This window comes from Dromaius novaehollandiae, chromosome 4, assembly GCF_036370855.1.
Source record: "Dromaius novaehollandiae isolate bDroNov1 chromosome 4, bDroNov1.hap1, whole genome shotgun sequence".
Lineage (NCBI taxonomy): Eukaryota > Metazoa > Chordata > Aves > Casuariiformes > Dromaiidae > Dromaius > Dromaius novaehollandiae.
Window position 1 is genome coordinate 82094653 of NC_088101.1, and position 19994 is coordinate 82114646.

Consider the following 19994-nt stretch of genomic DNA (forward strand, 5'->3'; position numbering starts at 1 on the left):
GTATCTTACAAGAATCTCTCTTCATGAGACTGTAACTGGACCAAATGAAGTCAAAACAGTTTTATTTAATGGATTTTAATGTTATAGGCTTGGAAAAGAAAAATTCAGGCTACCTTAGTTTTCTGAACAAAACCTTTATCTTAAATAATCAAGCTTATTTAACACATTTAAAAAATAGTAATTCTAAATTTCATAGCTTTACCCCCTCCCTCTACTGGCCTGCCTGTTGCTGTTCTAACTCGAGATTTCCAGAAGCAGTGTCTCCCATCTCCCACTAAAAGGAAGTGCTGCAAGCTCTGTGTAGGGTAATTCAGCAGCATGGCTTGACCACCTATGACTGAAAGAAAAGGTAAGGGTTGTGGGACCAGAAAATGAAACAAATGGACAAATGGAATCAGAAAAGCTGAAGAGGGAGGGAGAAAAGAAAGAAAGGGTGGAGTAGGAGAGGTAAGGAGAGGAAGGAGAGAAGCAAATTAACAGTGCTACAAATCACTGGTCCTGTTATCAAAGGCTTTATTCATCTAGTCAATCAAAGGAGATCCCATGTAGCCATAGCATCCTTTCACGGGTCCTGCTATGTAAGTATTTTAGCCAAGCAGGTCACCCTTCTGCTGTGATTACATATGCCAAATTCTCAATGCCAAAACTCAATCAGCCCCCCGGTAAAAAGTATGTTATTCATCCTAATGTACTAATATCTGGAAATTAATTCAGGAACAGATGGTTCAGTGTAGGACAGGATTCCACAACTCATTACTTTTTCTGTATCTCAAACTCATTCATTACCTGTTAGGTAAACGGATCCTTTTGATAGCATAGTTGCAGTCATCTACTTTATTTTTGGCTTCAAAAACAACTCCAAAACCTCCACGACCCAGGCACTGAATTGGTTCAAAATCTGTCAGATATCTGGAGGAAGAGGACAGTGGAGAAAAATGCATTAGTAAGGATACTTGTAAGTGATTTTATTTTTCTAAGGGTGAAATATTTCTCTACAGGCAAAACACGCTGAATGACTTCCAGCATTTCTCTTGTCTTTTTCCCGTGCACACCCACTGATGTAATCAGATGGTTAGTTGTTTATGAAATGGACAGTTGCTGATTATGCATTTATGCGGTGTCTATCACGTTCCCAGCAAGACTCCTTACTGTTGCACATGATAAATTGAAGAAGCTTTTAAGAATATTAGGTTGTGGGCTTACTATCAAAATGAGAGGTATTTAGCCTAAGTTCCTATCCCCATACTAGATTGTGACAGCTAAGTATATAAATCACAAATTGCCTTTAAAAAAAAGAGTCCCCTCTCAAGCATTTTTGGTACTAGTTCTTCTAAGTGTCTCTTCCAAAACATCACTGTTTTTATACCTCATAACCCTTCTTATTCTTCCTCATTTTAATTTCTCCAGTTCATAGCTTCAGCAAGTTGCAAGTGTACACCTCACGGTCACATTTTCTCCAAAGTACTGGTGACATATGCCTATAAGCTCTTCTGTCTTAACCAATCTCCTTAAAAATAGTAGCAAAGGTTTGTTTTAAATATACTCTGCTCATTTTGCTCATAAAATATCAGATGTTTCCATCTCCAATTCCTTAACCCGCAAACACAGAAACAGAAGGGTAAACACTGACTGAGGACCTCAAGGGTCAATTTTCCATTTTCACATACCACTGAGAAATACAAGAACAACATTCCCAAACACAGGTATCCTGTAGCCTCTCAGTGATTGCTCAGACTTATCATAATTGCAATCTCCCACTGATAACATGGCGATAGGGTTCTGTGTTGCAGTTGACAATTATCCTACGGAGTCTGAGAACGAGGGTAGGTAAGAATCAGCGAGTACAAACTCCTTTCTCCAGACAAGGTTAGTTCTCACACTGACTAAAATCCTTTATGAGTTCTGTTGAATTGTGGTTACTTGAGCTCACCTTGACACATATCCAGAGTTCTTCACATCACTCCAGCTGGTCTCTTTAACATCTCCACAAGTGGACTCATATTTACTATCGGTCTGACACTGTGTTTCAGATTCCTTCCGCAGCTAGCAAGGGTTACCAAAACAAGAACAAAAAAACCCAAGTCCTTAATACCTGAGATCAATTTGTACCCTTAGATATGGCATTAAATCATTTCTGTGTAAATATTTCCAAAGACTTCGGATAAGGTTGAAGCAATTTATTTGCTTGCTGAAGTAGTTAAGCAACTTGTACACAGCAGCTGACAGCCTTCACAAATAGATTAAATAATAAATTTAGGCTTTTGATTTTGCTGTCTTATCAGTTATTAACTTATTAACATTACTTACTGAAAACCAAAGGAAAATCTAGAATATTACTTTCTGTATTTAGGATTGAGAAAAAGTACTTACTCTGCTGTGAGGATGGGGATGGAAAAGTTTGCGTACGATAAAAGTTGTGGCCACGATGCAGAATATAATAGTGCCAACTATTTCTTTCCACCAGTGAAGCAGAAGAACAGGATCTTTTTTGCGAATATTCTTGTAATTCATATCTTCAAAAAACCTAACAGTGATCTGGGTGCTACGTTTATTTCTTTCTCTCTTGTAGTAAGGTAAATAATAACCATTATCTGTGCATAAAAGACACAAAGAGGGGATAGATTTACTTGTGGGTAACAACCAAGAAATTCTGTCTTCTCATTAATAGGTTTTCTCAACAGACACACGGTATTCTTGTTTGCATGTCCTATGATTTTAAATGACCTATAGCCGAATTCAGTTATTCAGAGTTGTGGACTCTATGCCAAGCTAGGTCTCCAGTCAAACTTTACTGCCACAGATGGCCTGACTGCTGAAAGACTTCAGTACAGGAAGTCTTCCATACAGAAAATTTATACAGCAAGGCTGAGCCTCTATCAATGTTAGCAAATTCTGAAAAAAATAATTTGCAAACTTTTTTCATTGCATACAACTATTACTGGTAATGGCAGTACATACAAAACCTCTGCAGTGGCAACTTCTGGCAATCCGAAGTGGTCTGTGTAGCACTAATAGTACATACAACACAATTTGGAAATCCTAGTTTGGGCAATAATTTCCTGGTTCATTAAGTGTTAAAAAAGATGTATATTTAAGATCAAACACATGGGCATTTACTGAATTTCACAGATAACACACAGGTAAACATGGCTCTTTGAAACACTTCAGAATTTAGGACTTCCACCTACCATACGGATACTGCAGAACTGAAAGTGCTCCATTACTGTACTCTTCATGAGAATACTTGTCATTACTGAGACACTTATCAAATTCATCAGAGCCCACCAACACTGGAGTTCTGGAAGGAGAATCTAAGCATAGAAAGGAAACTTAACTTTCTGAGCTAGGCTGTTATAAAAATTCCACACTTTCACACATTCTGTTCTTGTATGAATTCTATGAGAATTCCAATTGCATAATTTTAGAAAATGTAAAATCGGTGAACCAAACCATGAATCAAAATTCATGCAAGGAAACATTAAAAAGGGTATTTTAAGGTAACTATCACTTAACAAATCCCCTCTCCAGCCAAAATACTCTTTTTTTGGACAAGTCCATTAACTGATATTCACATCACTGCAAACATTTCATCCTTTTTGCAGAAAAATTTGATTTGGAAGATGAGCATTTCATCAATAAATAAGATACTGTCAAATTCATAGTAAAAGAAAACAGAGGCATTTAGACATTAAACATTTAATTAAAAAATTAAACAATTAATAAAGCACAGAGATTGTTCCTGAACTAGTTTACAGCTGGAAACATTAGACTAGTCTGATGCATAATGAAAGTCAGAAAGATGTGCTGTCTTTTCAGTGCTAAAACAATAAACAAAACCCTGGATTGGTACTTACGGATTAAAGGTTTCCACTTGATTTTGGGAAGAGGAATAATTGCATTATCATTTCTGGATTCCAGAGCCTTTGGGTTGGTTGGGAATTTTTCAGAAATTCTGACTGATGACTGAAGATACAGCTGGCCCCTGTACATACCTAAGTAATAAATCAGCGATGATATTTGTGTTAAGATTTAGACTAGCATAAAATTGCCTAGTTATGAATGTGGTTAAAAATTCCTAGCACTTCAAAGCGTTCAGTTTTTAACCTTTTATTTATTGCACAACCAATTGCTGCTGTAAGGAACAGGAAAGACTGCTAGCCACACTTGATGTCTTACTTGCAGGACAGCAAAGGCTGGGCACTGAACCCCCTTTCCAGTGGGGTTTCTCTTAAGCAGCATTTCAGAGAATACCCACCCAAAGGAGGAACAAGTATCTCATTTTTAATTCCAGGTAGGTCTAATGAACACTGCGAAAAATATATTTATTATTGTAGTAGGGAAGTCAAATCATCACCAGGCATTAACCAACATAAATTAGTTAAGTGCCAGTTTCTCTTCATCGTAAAACAGTGTTAAAGAAGGATCTCTGCTTCCTCTATTTTCTGTCTTTCACAGTGATCAGCACAGCAGCTTGACCAGAAGTTGTTAGACAGCTCATCTCAACTCAGGAGGCACTGTGCAACTCTACATCTACTTATCCAAGAAGTTCAAGGAGCAGTTTTGGTATCTGTGACTCAAACTGCTTAGCTGAAGAAAAGCAAAATCCATATGTTTGTAAGCTTTCGTTATTATAACCTTTGCAGTTTGTGCTAGTTTGAAGAAAGCATTTTGGAAAATATTTCTCTGTATTCTGATTACTAGGTCTGGATGTATTCAAATAATATGTTCCCTTCATTCTAAAAAAAGCAAGAGATCAGAATAGCTTGTTTAAACTGTTGTGGAATCGAAGTTTCAGAAAAATGCCAGCAATTTTAAAGAGCTATAAAGCAACTTGGGCTTTGCATAGGTAAGACTTCCTTTAAACTTGCTTATTGATGCTGGTACAAATTACTCTTCAACAGCCATTAACAGGAAAGCTGTGACAAACCAGCTTCTTCATAGTATTATTTTCAAGATTCATCTGTTTAACCACTATCAGGAAAGCTGAGTGTAAATGTGAGTGTAAAGACTCAAGTGAAAAAGGCTAAGGCAAAAAATGTCTTAGAAAGCCAAAGCACATTTACTTCCCAGAGAGATAGCTGAGAGGAGGGAGGACGTGGGGACACTATTTCAAATTGTCACAAACCACATTAAATAAAATTAAATAAATTTTGACAGCTGAGTTCAGTCACACAAAACCTTAGCTGAAACTTCTTCATGGTAAGTTACTGTAATCTGTGTAGAAACAAAAAAGAAGGTGACAAATCAGTGGGCTGGAAGGAAATATTGCTTATTGCTTACCAAGCAATAAGACTGCCTTGTTAGGTATAAACCTATCTTCAAAAGTTTCGAGACTTGGAATCATCTCAAAAGTATTGAAACTACAAAGCAGTGAACATTTTAGAGTCAAAGATTTATGGTTTTACCATATTTTATTTTTGACAAGGAAAGAAAAAACAGTCTTTTTACTACCAATTTAGTCCCAAAACATCAGACAAATTAATTCTGCCGGAGCCAAAGCCATACCTTTTTGTCTGTACCTCCTATATTTGTTAGAATTTCTAAGATGGATACACAGAAGTCTGTCTTAGAATGACAGCAGCAGAGATGGCCAGAGCAGGCTGGAAGGGATGAAAACACAGCTCTACCTGTTATAAATCTTTAAATCAAGAGTAGGTGCCCTTCTGAGATGTGTGTTACTGAAACCTTAACTTATGGGCTTTATAAAACAACGTGGTTCAAATTTACTGGTCTACATTATACAGAATATCAGACTGGACGTGTAACTGCTCCTCTTGGCCTTAATCCACCAGTACGAAAAGATCTCCTTTACTAAAACCTCAGCAGAGAATGCTCACTGCAGAAAATGCTACAATAGGTGTCTCACCCAAATAGACACTGGATTCTGTGGCCCCTCTGGCAGCTTCCACAAGATCCTCTTCATCTTCTAATACTTCATTGTTTGTGGTGTAACTTGTGTCATCAAACAGACTGATTGGAATTACCTTCCCATCTTTAACCAGCCATGCAGAAGCAATTGGAGTGCAGAACTGAAGAACAGAGAGGTAAATGCAAAATTAATGTTATAGAAGTTATGCAAGAATAATGCTAAATGACATGCTTAAATTCCTTTTAGTTTTTGCAACAGATGTAGCAGCTCAAAGATAAAACTTCAATAAAAGAAAAGGTTACAAGCAGATGTGTTGCTTTTTCTACTAAGAAAATTCACGATAAATGGAATTTTCTATAATGCTGTAAAACTTCTACTTCGATAACATTTAATACTTTGTCTTTTCCAGTACCTGGTATTCCCATTCCAGATGTCCTCCTTGTTTATTAAAAGCCATAACCTTCCAGTCAGCTACTGAGACCTTTATCACTGTATCTTTCATCACAGCTTCCTGCTCCTCCACATCTGAAATTATTTTAGTTTCTTCTTTGTTCATATTCGCTTTAAAATTGCTCTCAATATATCCCGCTCTAGTTTCAATATCTGGGACATAGCGCAGTTCAAAGTGACCAACGCTGAAATTCCACCTTAAAAAGAAAAACAAAAACTTTGTAGAAACAACTTAGATATTACAAGGGAACTCCTAAGCCCTCCATCCAAAAGATTCTTAAAGTGAATTATGTATATTTGACCCATATTTTGCAGTAGGATTGTAAGTGAAGCCAATTGTACCAGGAAAGGGGATGCTAATCCTCTAACTAGGCTACTTCCAGGATACAAGTCAAACAACAAGCTTAAAAAACTTGTAGCACAACATGATGCATGAGTTGAGAAGGTAAAGTAAAACAGCTAGTGAAGGAGGGGCAATGACATTAAGTTTAGTATATGGGGAGGGCAATTAAAAATAAAGCAACACAGTTGGGCCTGTTTAGGTAGAAAAACATTATGCATCTGATAAAAGCTACAAGTGTATAGTGTTTTGGAAGCAGCATTCTATACACAAGATATTTCTCTATTGACAGAGCAGATTTTATGTGAAACAAAATTTTCAAGCTGGGGGAGAAATTATTCTTTATTTTTGCTTTAATCCCACAGGTATTTTAATACAGGATCTCTTTGGCAGCTACTGCAATGAAACCAGGACTGCTCACAGGTTAACATGCTCTGAAAAAAGATGACTATATCAGGAACACAGAGACGTCTTGTGTGGTCAAAGCTCCTTAAATTTTGTAAACCAACAAATGAAGGCAGAAACTGAAAAATACCTTCATAAATAATGTTTGGGTACCCAAAGTTTGCTGGAAACACTCTGGCACCAATGAAGAACCATAGACTGCCCCCTTAAAATATTTAAACTCATATGATAAAATTTGTGCATATTTTATATTTTCAGTTGAATTTGTTGTTTAAAGGCTGTTCTTTCTCTGGATTAAAACACAGCAGAACTACTGTGTCAACAGGATAGCATCTCTCTTTCTGACCGCAAAGATAGGAACATTCAGATACACAAGATGTCATAGTACAGTTTTGAAAAAAAGAGATGTACGAAGGAAAGAGCACACATATTGCTATGTTTTTGTGACATACCTCTCCCTGCCAGTATCATTCTCCATGAACCACAAAATCCAAGATTTCTCTTTTGAGACTTCTGATCTGCTAATCTATTCAAGTTATAATTGGGCTATCTCTGACAGACTACAGTTGCACAATCTGTCAAATCCTGCTGCAAACAGAAGAGGGAGCAGGGGGAACAGGGAAAGACTAGTTCTTTGCTAAATTGCTGGGCAATTATTGGACGTATGTGCAGTAACCAGCCTTTTAAACCTGTTTTTTATGCAGTATACTTTTTACCTGTGGAATGTGTGTCTCTATTTTTGTAAAACTCTTGATGTGTTAAAACTTCATCATGACAACAATAGCAGTCACAGATTGAACCAGTCACCACTGAACCACAACTTTTAAAGTACAGACACATTATGAAAAGAACAAAGTTGGTTTAAGAATGAGACCTAAAACATAGACCAAAAACATTTTAAAACAACTTAAAATGATAGCTGAAGACATCAAGTACAAAATATTCCAGTGACAGTTACCATCAGTATGTAAAGAACTTCAAAAATCAGTAAGTCAGTAAGTCATAAGACGACAAACTGTTTCCTGATGTACAAAATCAACAGTTGGAACAAATACATTTGTGACATTTCCCTTGTGCAGTAGCTGTTGACAAACTCTTTGGAGATATCCAAGGACAAGAAAAGTTGTTTTCATTTGATTTAGGGAGAGTCGATATGTGCAAATACATTTTCTGTCTAATCATCTATAAAACTGAAGTTTAACCGATTCTTCAAATGCATTAAAGAGCAAGGGAGTTAGAATCTAAACAGCAGTCTGCTGCATTCCTTTTGGTTAACAATCTAAGCTCCCTCACGCAATTCCTAATTTAACAAGGGTAAAAAGCAGGTCAAATCCTTAAAACATTACACATTAAGAACTAATCTCTGTCTGACTATTTTTGAATCACTCGTACACTTACTTCTCATTGCCACTGCGCGGACCAACCGCACGCACTGTTTTCTGGGTTCGGTGCAATAGAAGAGTGTCTTCCTGTTCTGATTCTTCATCATCCCACCGGCGGCAGCCCATAGCTGAGCAGATGTACTTCACCTAAGGGAAAAGGCAAGGGACTCCAATTAGAAAGCTTCAGAACTTCAAGACAAAAACTCAACCAACAGCAACGTTCAAAACTAACAATTCTTACAATACATTTTTGGCTCACAAGTGATTTAGAGCTCCATTATTTCAGATGCTCAACTTGAGGGGATCTTGAAAAGCCTGGTTTAAAAGACGATGAGTGCTTCTCAGACTATAACTTTCAAAAAGTGCTAAGAAGTCTACGGCTAGGAAGCCATTATTCAGTTTGGACCTTCTTTGACTATCTTTTAACTATTTTTTGCATGCTTTTCTGCTTCTAACAGGGAGGAATCTCAGCTCCCTCTTCCCATCCTACCTCTATGGACATAGAAAAATCCTTCCTACATGAGGCCCAGAGGATAATTCTTTTTCATGCCATATTTGCCTCAGCATAACTCTATTAACTTCAAATGACGTACTATTGATTTATATAAAATACGGCAGAGCTATCCCCCTTTGTCTTCTCTGCTGTCAAAGGAGAAGAGTACGTTATTTAACTCTCCCAGTCGCGCAGACTTTGCAATGTTCCCAATTTCAAAGATGACGGCTTGGATTAGAAAACAGAATTTGGATTATACAGGCAATTGTATTTAGGAAAGTGAGCTGAACGCACTTGTCGGAAGTCTGAATTAACGTCATGCTGCCAAAAACAACAGATTGCCGAACCTCTTAACAAGGAAGAGTCAGGCACTGCTTCCTGTAAGATGCACCTCTGCTGCTTGACGCATAAGCCAGGAATCAAAGCAGAAACTGAAATTTCCACTTCCTGAGTGGGGGGGAGGAGCCCTCTACTAGTGTACAATGTCCTCTGCTATCGATGAGAAAAATCAAAGTGATTTCAAACTCAGTTTTGGGTCTATATTCTTTATCATGACAGATCACCACAGAAGTTTCTGTTAAACTGTCTGGTTGAAATAGAAAAATTGATTTTGTGGAAAACAAACATTTGAAGTTTCAAATTTTTTAAAAGTTTTTTTTTTTTTACCATTATCTATTTTGTTTTTCTCCTTGTCTTTTTTTAAATGCATCAATATTTATGATTTAGTCTGTTCTTCACTACATGAAGTATCTATTATCATTTTAATGATATCTGACATAAAAATGGGAAGAGGAGTCATGAAAATCTAGAACTCTGAACAATGCAATCAATTCCTTTTCCTTTTAAGCCTTTTTTCCTTTTGTGTTTTTAAAAATACACAACTTTCAACCAATGTATTTCAGAAGAAAAATGCCTTCTAACCTAGTCAGACAGCAGTTAGTTTTCAAATGTAAGGAACACTTCTAAGAGACAGTAAATATGCTGGCAACAAATACAAGTCTCAAACATTTGTATATGCTGAATGCTTTTCTCGTTTTCCACCAGCTATTGCTTATTAGTTGCTAAAATCAAACCTGAAATCTGTGCATCACCTAAAGCTTTCTTCAATATTCAGTAAGCTGCAGAGCAAAGTCTCCTTCAGTTACAGCTACATGATGCAGCTGAATTCTTCTTACAGCTTGCAGAAAAGAGGTGATTTCGCATTTCCTCCTCACTCACCTCTGCTCACAAAACCCCTGCCCCCGCTCTGGTATTCACCCCACCCCTTGCTGAGCTGACTAAATTTGCTAACCCAGCACAAAACTAATCCAATAAAAAGTGAACAGTCTTCTGTTGGGTTAGCAAGATAAGTCAGCTCAGCGAAGGGCGAGACTAGTGTTAAAGCTAGCGCAAGGGATGCGGCGGGAGGGACTGCAGCGGGGCACTCGGCTGGCACAGCCACACCAGCCAACGGCACCCCTGCTTACCCTTAGTCCAGCCTGCTGGATTTGCCCAAGAAGTTCAGATTCTGCTCTTCTGTGCCACATGATTTTATATTAGAATTGTATTGTGCTTTAAAATCTCAAGAGCAATCTATTTACAAGGCAGTCCTAGGAACACGCAATTGCAAGGTAACTTTTCAGGCTTTTACCTTCCCCGAATATGAGCTCAGCCCGTAGGTGGTTAAAGACTTTCCCCCAACTAAAACAACGTCCTCGCCAAATTTGTAGGATGACTCAAGAAGAGATTCAACCGTGAAAGGAACTGCTTCCATGCTCTCTCGATCCCGATCCCACTGGAAAAGGTCCCCATCCAAGGAAGGAATTATCATCTTATTTCCAAATACCTAGAAGAATTGCATTGAATTGACCGTTAGACACCACAAACACAATTTTAGCAAAACACACACAGAGTGCAAATAGAAACACCGTATGATCAAATGTAGTGCTTTATATCCCCATGGTTTAATTTTTTAAAGTTTTCTATCCCAGAGTCTTTTTTTTAAGTCATACTGAAGAGACAAAAAGTTTGAGTATTAAAATTAAATCCCTATTTCACTGTTTTTAACACTCCCTTAAAAACCATCCCAGTATATGACACTTCTTCCACTTTAAACAAAACCATTTTAAAGCTCAGCCCAGTTGATAGATTAGCATTCATCCAACCTGCAGAAAATCTGATAAGGGCAGTAACAGAGACATTGTTGAGGAGACTAAATACTCACTGGTTAAAGTAAAACTATGACAGGTTATTTACAATAGTTTCAAGACAGGGGCATTGCAAGTGAAATTCTACTTTGTTGGTTTTTTTCCAGAGCTGGTTTACTACTAAACGCAGAATTTACCATTCTCTCTAGATTAGATGATTGAATTCTGTTTTAAAAGAAAAGCTGAAACTGTATGTGAGCAATTTTGCAATTAATGACTACTCCAGAAAATGCATTATCCTTCAAAGCAGACAGAGCAATTATCATTTAAATCAGAGCTCATATTTTATTTCTGCCTTTTTAGACATTTAAGTCTAGCTTCTCCTCCCCAAAATTTCTTATATTTAAGAATATAATTCCTTTAAACCCTATCTGGCTTTTTCTTAAGCACCCAACAGGTCAACATATCTTCTCCAGGACACAGAACTCCATCCATTACATTGAGATTTTCAAGGAGATCCTAGTTCGGAAATATGAGTCATTGTCAATGGGTACTAAGGGACTTATTAAGAAACTCATTATCAGCATGATAGACCATAACTAATACTGTGGAGCCACAGCGGCTGTGGCTGTCAAGAGCAGTGGGAAACCGTAATCCGCATAATCTTAAGCTTTTCAGGATATGGATTAATATAGAAGATTTTAATGCTTTTTCAGAACCTCTGTCCATTTGGGTAGTACCCTACAACATACTCACATTAAGTTCAGATACCTTACACTTTATAATTTAAAGATGGCTTCTGGTACATGTGTCTTAGTCACTCCAAACAAAATATTCCGGCTTAGACTCCAAGACAGAGGTTTATATTACAAAAGATCCACAAGGTTTCTGGTTATTATTTCTGGAACTACTGAGAGGATCTGAAACCACATCTTTTGCATGATTGAAATTCTCTCTACCAGGAGACTTTTTATTCCTCTAACTGGGTCACAGAAGAGCATACGGCATTAAGCAGAGTTGGGATTCATACAAATAGGGAGGGAAAGATAGATCTTGTAGATTCGTGCATATCATGACTAGTATCTCTTTTTACACTATCTGATAGCCTCGCTCGAAGAGCACATTTAGGGTGAATTACCTCACAATGCTGGTGACTGCATCTAAGATCCCTGAAGGATCCAGCACCAACGCTCTCCAGCACAGAAAAGCCTCACGGTGATTGACAATTAAATAAAAAATCCTCGTAGGAACACAGTGTGTAATTGAAGAGGTGATAAAAATAGACCCCTGATTAGTTGCAAAGTTCTTTACAAAGCAAAATGAGGTAAGTTTTTTTCCGCCCAGATATTCACCTCGCAACAAAAAAGGCAGGATCAGGTATGAGTGAGCTGCGATGCACAAGGAACGCTGCTTTATGGCCTATCGTTGGTGGGGGGGAGATGCACATACGCACACACTTATAGAAAGAAAACAATAATGAAAGTAAAAGTTTGTACGAGGAGGAATTTGTAGAAATCATAAGATCAATAGGAAAATAAGCAAACAAATAAGGCTTACGTAGATGCGTACGAACAGCCTTACGAACTTTAGAAACAAAAAATTCCAGATTTTGGAAAATGTTTTCTTGAAAACAAAAGATCCCAGTGCCAATGCTGTGGCCTTAACCAAGTTTGACTGCTTTGTTAAAATGTTTGCTTTACACAGAAGAGTAATGTCATGAAATCTTTTTTGCAATACATTCTTTCACAAATCCAGAATAATTTTGACGAAAACTTTTAGCTTGTGCAGCCACGAGTTTACGTTAATAAATCCTCTGTCAGGCATTTTGTCTGCCAGTGGTCCAAACACCTGCGAGTAATTTGGGGCCCGTGCTTATCTATAGCAATATGAGATATTCTATGGAGTAAGAAATGAACAACAGACAAGGTTCTTTTTATAATCAGCTTTCCAAAGAAACAATAGCTAAACCAGCTCCTGTACTATTGTTTCAGCATACAGAGACCAAGCCGGGTAAATCCTGTTATGCCATCAATATATCACATGGAAATCTGTGAGCCACAGCTGTTTGCAGACGATGTTTTCAACTCTGAGCTTTGGAACAGATGCAAACTAAGATTATAAGAGAAAGGATCAAAAACTTTGTGTTTTGGAAGGTTCCTGCTTCGTGGAACTGAGTAGAAAGGGGACTGAATCGCGCCTGGCACCAACGTATCAATCAGATGGGTGTCATTCAGGAAAAAGAAATGAAAAGAAGGGAAAGGTAGGAAGCACTGATAACTGAGGGGCTGAGATGGGTAAAACATTTTTGAGTAAAACAGAACGTTCGTCCTTCATAAACAAATGAGACGGTATCCACGGGGTCTCTTCATAACGAAGACAGCCTTGCAGGGCATTCAGTGCCAGCTCACTGCTACCAGAGCCAGCAGGGAACAGGTTATGCAGCAACAGTGGGGGAGTGGGTAAAGCAATAAGAAATGACGTAGCTCAAAGAGAAAGGGCTTTGACTAGGACAACTCCAAGGAGGCACTGGAGAGATCCTAGTGGCGCCAGGTTTGGATGTAGCTCTGAAGCTCAAGGTCAGACAGGGTCAGGAGCTTTCAGGATGTAGGAGAAGCACTACTAGGAATGAGGACATTAGGAAACAAAAAGTAATGCAAGGACAACTGGGAAGATGGAGACCCAGCCCTTAAGACAGGAGCCTAAAGGCATATATCAGGAAGGCATTCAAAACCAAGCTGGCTCAGAAATGTTATGGTCATCTAATATATGCTCTAAACGTCAACAGAAACCCGAAGTCAGCCCAAGGGTAGGGTTACCTGCTCACTCTCCCTTACAAATCCACACAAAGGGGAGGGAAGAAAAGGCTATGGCCACACACCTTCCTACGCAATGTGACACTAAATAGCTTTTCCCTTGAGTTGTAGTAACCACTTACCTGCTTTGATAAAAGCCACACGAGCATAAGTCTCACACTTTTCTGCATCACTTGCCTATAGCAATTTATGCATTAGTTAGTTGAGTAACCATTTTTTTGAACCAGGTAACTGCAATCTGTTCATCTAGTTGTGCTCTGGGGTCACAGGTCCTCACAACCTGACTGCCAGACCAGCCACATTCTGCTATTCCTCTGCCTCTTGCCAAGCAGTCACTTATGTCCCCACCTCAGCTTTCACAGACATGTCAAATCCCAGCAAGAATCAGAGGCTGACTTCAGGTTGGATCCTGAAGAAATTGTACCAGGCCATTAGGCAGCTAAATTCATGTAGCACGGTCACATCACACACGCGGCGGCAGTACCTAGACAGCTACGTGTAGGTACACATGGTTGGATACACTCCCTGAAACCACAACAGCAAGGGCTCTACCTCGGCATGCTCTGAGGGCTGCAGTCCTTGCCATCAATTTGGGAAGACTAAACCGGTCAGCAAGTAACTGGAGGTTGCAAGCTGCTCAGCATCTACTGCTGAACAAGGGAGAGTCTTGGTGGTTAACTTTCAGAGCTCTGGCAATAATGTGACACACAGCACTCTGTTTCACTCATCCTGAAGTTCTCCAGGGCCTGATCAGTAACTCTTGGGAAATTTTCCACTATTAAACAAGACAGGCAAAACGTTGCTCATTTCTGGGAACACCACACCCAAATTCCCAGTAAGCAAGTTTGCTTTGCAACATACACTTATATACTCCCAAGATAAGAGTCAAATCAGGCCATGCCTTGCATGAATTGAAAACGTTTCTGACAGCAGGGCAGTAAACTGCTCATCTCTTAAGACTTCGATCCTTATAAATTGCGGATGAAAGCCAAGGCAGCTCTTGTTAGCTCTGCTGATCACCTGTCTGTGCTCCTGATCTTAAGAGGAGCCTAAGGGAGCAGCACATCCCAGATGACACAGGAAAAGAAAGGCTGAGAAAAGATATCACCACTGTCTGTGAACCCACCGGAGAAGGAAGCAGCGGCAGGGGAAAGAGCTATTACACCAAGGGACAACACCAGTATAAGAACAGATGGGGTTAACTGACCGTGAGTAAGTGTAAGCTAGACATTTCAGTTACTGACCATCACAAATGTGGTATTTCACAACAGCCTCCAACCGGAATAGCAGGAGCAAAACAATTCATCTTCTTGTAAGAGGAATCTACCTATAAATGGGATTGTATCACATGGCACTGACAAGGGACTGCACTCGATTACCCCAAAGGTCCTCTAATACCAAAATGGCTGTATTTGAAGATTGGGGCAGGTATGCAAATTTGCACACTTGCAGGTAAATACATGCGTACAACAAAAGGCATTTGTCAGCATATGTGCTGACATTTTGTTTTTAAGGGTGGTTTTAGACACAGAGGCTTTAAAACACAGCAAATAACACTAATTCCTATCAGAGTTATGCAGCCTGTTCTCTAGGATATCAGAAGCAGCAAAGGGACTTTCCTTGAAAGTACAAGCAACCAGCATCGGCATGCAGCTCAGGTAAAGGAATGACATCACCCTGTATCTCCAAAGCATTACCTCATCTCCTAATCCAAGGAGTGAGTCACCCAGGCAGTCAGCTGCAAATCTCTTGGCACGGAAAATGTAGGTTACCACGATGCACTTACACATTCCTCTGATCTGTCAATGTAAATAGCTATTTGTTCAGCTTCACTGGTCAGCAATATGGCACATAATTGTTAAGTGGCTTGTCTTTCAGAAGTAACACTTGAAAAAAAAACAACAGAAAAACAAAAAAACCCCAAAGCCACATTAACTCCCGAGCCCTGAACGAGCCGCTGCGCTTTTGCTCATTAAGAGTTGGAGGCTGAAGTTCTCCATTGGCTGCGGGTAGGGGGCTGCAGGCCTATCAGCGGCGGGAGCTGCTCAATCACCAGGCCGACGGGTGAGGTAATGCAGTTTCTAAAAAGCCCTAACAAAAAGCAAAAAGGCATAACGATCCGAAATGGCATACGCTACCAGGGAATTTGCTGTCTAGACTCTTTACTGGAAAGGAGGGCACCACACGAGAGATTCCACGACAGGTTGAAAGCGCTGCAGGAAGAAAGCTACTGATTTATTTTAGAAAAAAAAGCCATGTAAACAGAGAGAAAAAACAAGCTGAAGTACTAAAGCTTCCACAAGCTGTTTAACAGTAAGTGTAACATCCGTTTCCCATAACTAAAAATCTTTAGCAGATGAAGCAAAAATCAAGCATGCTCACGTGCAGACAGAGCTGAGACAAATCCGGTGCCAAAATAGTCACTATCAGCTGTATTGAACTTTCTAATAACTCCACGGGAATAACTAAACTGAGGTAAAATACTTCCCTTAGAAGTCTTAGGTCTCTATGTTTTTCTAGTACTTAAGCTTGTGGATTTCAAGCCTTACTCATACGATAAACTACCACTTCTGTGAGAGGTTCCTTCTGGTTACTACTGATTAACCAAGACTAACCCATGTGGTTAGTCTTCGTTAATCGGTATACCCTTACGTGGTAAGGGTACCAATCTTTTTGCTACGATTACCTGTACAATAGGATCGTTGCTAACATCAGGTATGCTTTCAAAAAAGCTACTTCCAAGTGAAAACTGTCTTTTAAGCCCCTTTAAAATTAATCTAGGCTACATATTAAAAGCCATGTACCATATAGCTTTACTATAAAGGGTGCAAACAAGAGTCCACAGAACACACGTAGGAAAGAGAAAGCAACCATTACATGTTCCACTTTTGTTTTTAATCACTGGCATACAGTATACAAATATTCCTATGAACTTTTGTAGATTTTCAAGTCCTATATACAGGCAGCTACTTCTTTGACAGATTGAGCCCTACCAGGTTCTGTGCAAGGCCTTGAGATGTAGCTGGTTCAGGTTTGCCCAGGATCCATTTATTGCCTACTGTTTTTGATATGCACACCCGAGGTATCTGCGCAGAGGCTCTGGTTTATGACTTTCTTCTAACATAAGAGGTTATTCTTCCTCTTCAGTTTGGATTTAAGCATGGTTGAGCCATCTGTTTTCCCTTCACCTACGTGCAGAAATTCAAGCATAGGGTACAAGGATGACAATGTAGTATTATTAGCTTAGGCAAATCCTATTCAAACAGAAATATACTGGGATGAGGGGAACAGAGAGAGTCCAAGGACGTATCTTTCTCATCAGACTTTTTGCTAGGTCCACAACACTGACGCTTCCTTAAGAAGAGAACAAAGAACCAGACACCAGTACAATCTTCTAAAAAACAGAGTCTGTAGAGTTAAGTTACTCCACTGCCTAAAGCGCATGTAAAAGAACAAATAATCTTCATCGCATACAGTCCATAACCAGCCAAGGAAGAAAAAAAATTAACTGCAAAGGCGAGTCCATGATTCACATCAATCATATGTAAAACGACCTTCTGAGACGTTCTCAAGGGCAATGAGGAAACCGAAGCAGGAAACACCTATAGATAGTTGTTTTGTCTAGAACAACTTCATTTCTTGTAAATACTAATACATTTGATTTTAGCACTGTAACTGTTTCCAAAATATGTACACGTGCCTGTTGTTAACTACATCCTGTCCCTAGCAAACATGCTGAGACCATCTTCAACACCAGAACCAGGAGAAAGGTTGTACTTAAACTTCTGATGATTCAGTATTTTGCCACTGCAGTTTATGGAGGCAGGATCATGCAGTCTTCCTTCTCCGATGAGGTAAAAGACAGCCGACGCCAGACTGGCACATCAGAGAAGCCAAAGAAGTAAGTATTATTTGAGCAGGTGTGTGATACAGGGAAAAGTCACACCACCTTCGCATGGGGGTAGTGATGGTACATGCCTCTAAAACCTAACAGTGATTTTTACCATCAAGCTGTACAGCTTACCTAGAGACAGGAGTTCAAGGGATTCGTCAAGTCACTAAATCTTCTGCCAGTGGCCACATTAGGAGCTGTGTAATATTAGTTTATACTTAATAAGGCCCTTCTTCTCCCTCCACCACCTCCCATACTCCACTGCCTGGTAGTTTCTACTTCATTCTTCCTTGGTTAGGGAAGACTGGGCCAAGTCAAACTTTGGTGGTCGAATATTTCACGTACACCAAGCACATAGTACAGCTGCAGCACACAAGGGATACTGCACCCCAGCCTTGCACCTGGGTGAGTACAGGGACTAGAGAAGTTGTTTAGTCCTCAAACTGCTCAACACCCCCCCACACACACACTTCCCAAAAGACAAAAAAAAAAAAAAAACAAATATTCTTTTTTTTGTCTTTTGGAAACACCACCGGCAACATCCTTCCCACAACTTTATTAAATGACTACAGTTGATATCACTGTCATGATTCTACACTTAAAACCTGACCTAGTAGAAACAAGGGTCCTGACAAAACTGTCTTTTACACAAAGAAATGCAAAAAGCAGCAGACGATAGCAGAGAGAGCTGGAGAAAATGTTCTCACTACAAGTGTCGAGGGCACAGTATCTTGGTTGGCTTGAGTTTGTCATTAAAAGCAGCAGTCTTGCAGGGTCCCCTGCCCCTCCTTGAGCAGCCATGCAGTGAAACGGATGGAAGAACCACAGTGAGTTAACTAGACCTTGTCCCAGCTTCAGAAGAGAACAGTTCCCTAATATTGTTTGTCGTGCAATCAAAGAGACCCTTCTTCTGAAGGCTAACGAACTAAAACGCTGCTGTTACTTTAATCATAGTCAAACAAGACTTGGGGTTTTGACTACAAAGATGCCAGCCTGCTTTGCTGCCATGGTAACAGACTTTTAAAAACTGTTCCCCTTAATAATAAAAAACAGCACAGTTCTTTAAAAAAGACTTTATTTTGACATTATTCCATCCTCCTTTTTAATGTAGCAAGTTTTATTAATAAAGAAAAAACCGCAACAGTCTTCTAGAACTTAAGAGCAGTCCTTCCCGAGACAAACAGGAGCTGCAACTACTAAGCCCATCACTCAACTCCTTGAAAGTAACAGCACATACAGAAAAAGATTAGTGAAGAAAATGAAAATTACCCCAAACCTCACTTCTACAGAAACAGGCCCTGTCAGAACTCTTGAGCCACCATGGCAAAATTGGTATTGTACCAGTACTGAGATGTTTTAAGTTGATGTTTTAACTTATTTCCGCTTGAAAGTCTCTTGCAGGACTACAGGGGTGGACAGCACCACTAGGGAGAGAAGCAAGGTGCGCTTCTCTTAAAGGAGGGGGTAGGAAGGGGCTGGGGGGAAAGCAATAGCAGAAACCCTGTCACTTTAGAGGCCCAAGATTTATGTTGATCTCTGCCAGGCCTTGTGAACTTTTTTCACCAGCCCTGCCAGGACAGGGTGCTTTTTAGATAAGGACACAGAGTCCCTGTGTCTTAAAAAATACTCTGGGCCACAGAGCCACTCTCATGGGAAAAGGGAGCCTAATACAGGAGGAGAACAGGACACAGCAAAAGCAAAGTCTCCCCTCTTTCAAGGATTTTAAAAAAAGAGTAGGTTTGGTGACAGAGTGCAGAAAATGCATTGCAAGTCTGACAAAGATTAATGCACTTAGAGCACAGAGTTCACAAGAAATTCGGAAATGAAATGTCAGCGGTTGTACTGCGAGGGGAATGATTTGCTAAACTGTCTGAAATGCTTAGAGCTTGGAACAGGCACTTTCATACATGTGTGTGTGTGTGTACACACGCATGTATACACATACATACCATGCATCTATATATAAAATGTGTTGAAGGTTGAAAAAAGTCACTAGGGCAGAAGAAACCAGTTTTCTGTTGTGTTCTGGGCAGCTGAGCTCCAAATATCTATCCTCCGTTCTGGATGAGGTGTTTGTCTAGGCATTACTTGAGCTGATCCATTTTAATATCTATACACACTAAAACTGCTTAACGACCAATAAAAACACAGTCTACCATATCCAATTAAATTACAAGCTACTATAAAAATAACTAAACAACAGAGGAGGCCTGGAGACAGCAAG

The 19994-nt window shown here is 39.4% G+C and overlaps 2 protein-coding genes across 2 annotated transcripts in view; one reads left to right on the plus strand and one right to left on the minus strand.

Annotated features, from left to right (window-relative positions):
- The window catches only part of LOC112990752 (octopamine receptor-like), a 34109-nt gene extending 28757 nt beyond the window's left edge, over positions 1-5352 (plus strand). The window contains exon 6 of the mRNA XM_026112687.2: positions 4456-5352. The gene's annotated coding sequence lies outside the window, so the exon portion shown is untranslated. The remainder of the gene's footprint in view (positions 1-4455) is intronic.
- The window catches only part of EIF2AK3 (eukaryotic translation initiation factor 2 alpha kinase 3), a 46229-nt gene that overhangs the window by 12125 nt on the left and 14110 nt on the right, over positions 1-19994 (minus strand). Inside the window, exons 3-11 of the mRNA XM_026112686.2 lie at positions 10570-10764; positions 8463-8593; positions 6282-6516; positions 5867-6029; positions 3855-3992; positions 3189-3311; positions 2371-2591; positions 1931-2043; positions 787-909 (exon numbers count right to left, since the gene is read on the minus strand). Of these exons, the coding sequence (XP_025968471.2) occupies positions 787-909; positions 1931-2043; positions 2371-2591; positions 3189-3311; positions 3855-3992; positions 5867-6029; positions 6282-6516; positions 8463-8593; positions 10570-10764 (1442 nt within the window). The remainder of the gene's footprint in view (positions 1-786; positions 910-1930; positions 2044-2370; positions 2592-3188; positions 3312-3854; positions 3993-5866; positions 6030-6281; positions 6517-8462; positions 8594-10569; positions 10765-19994) is intronic.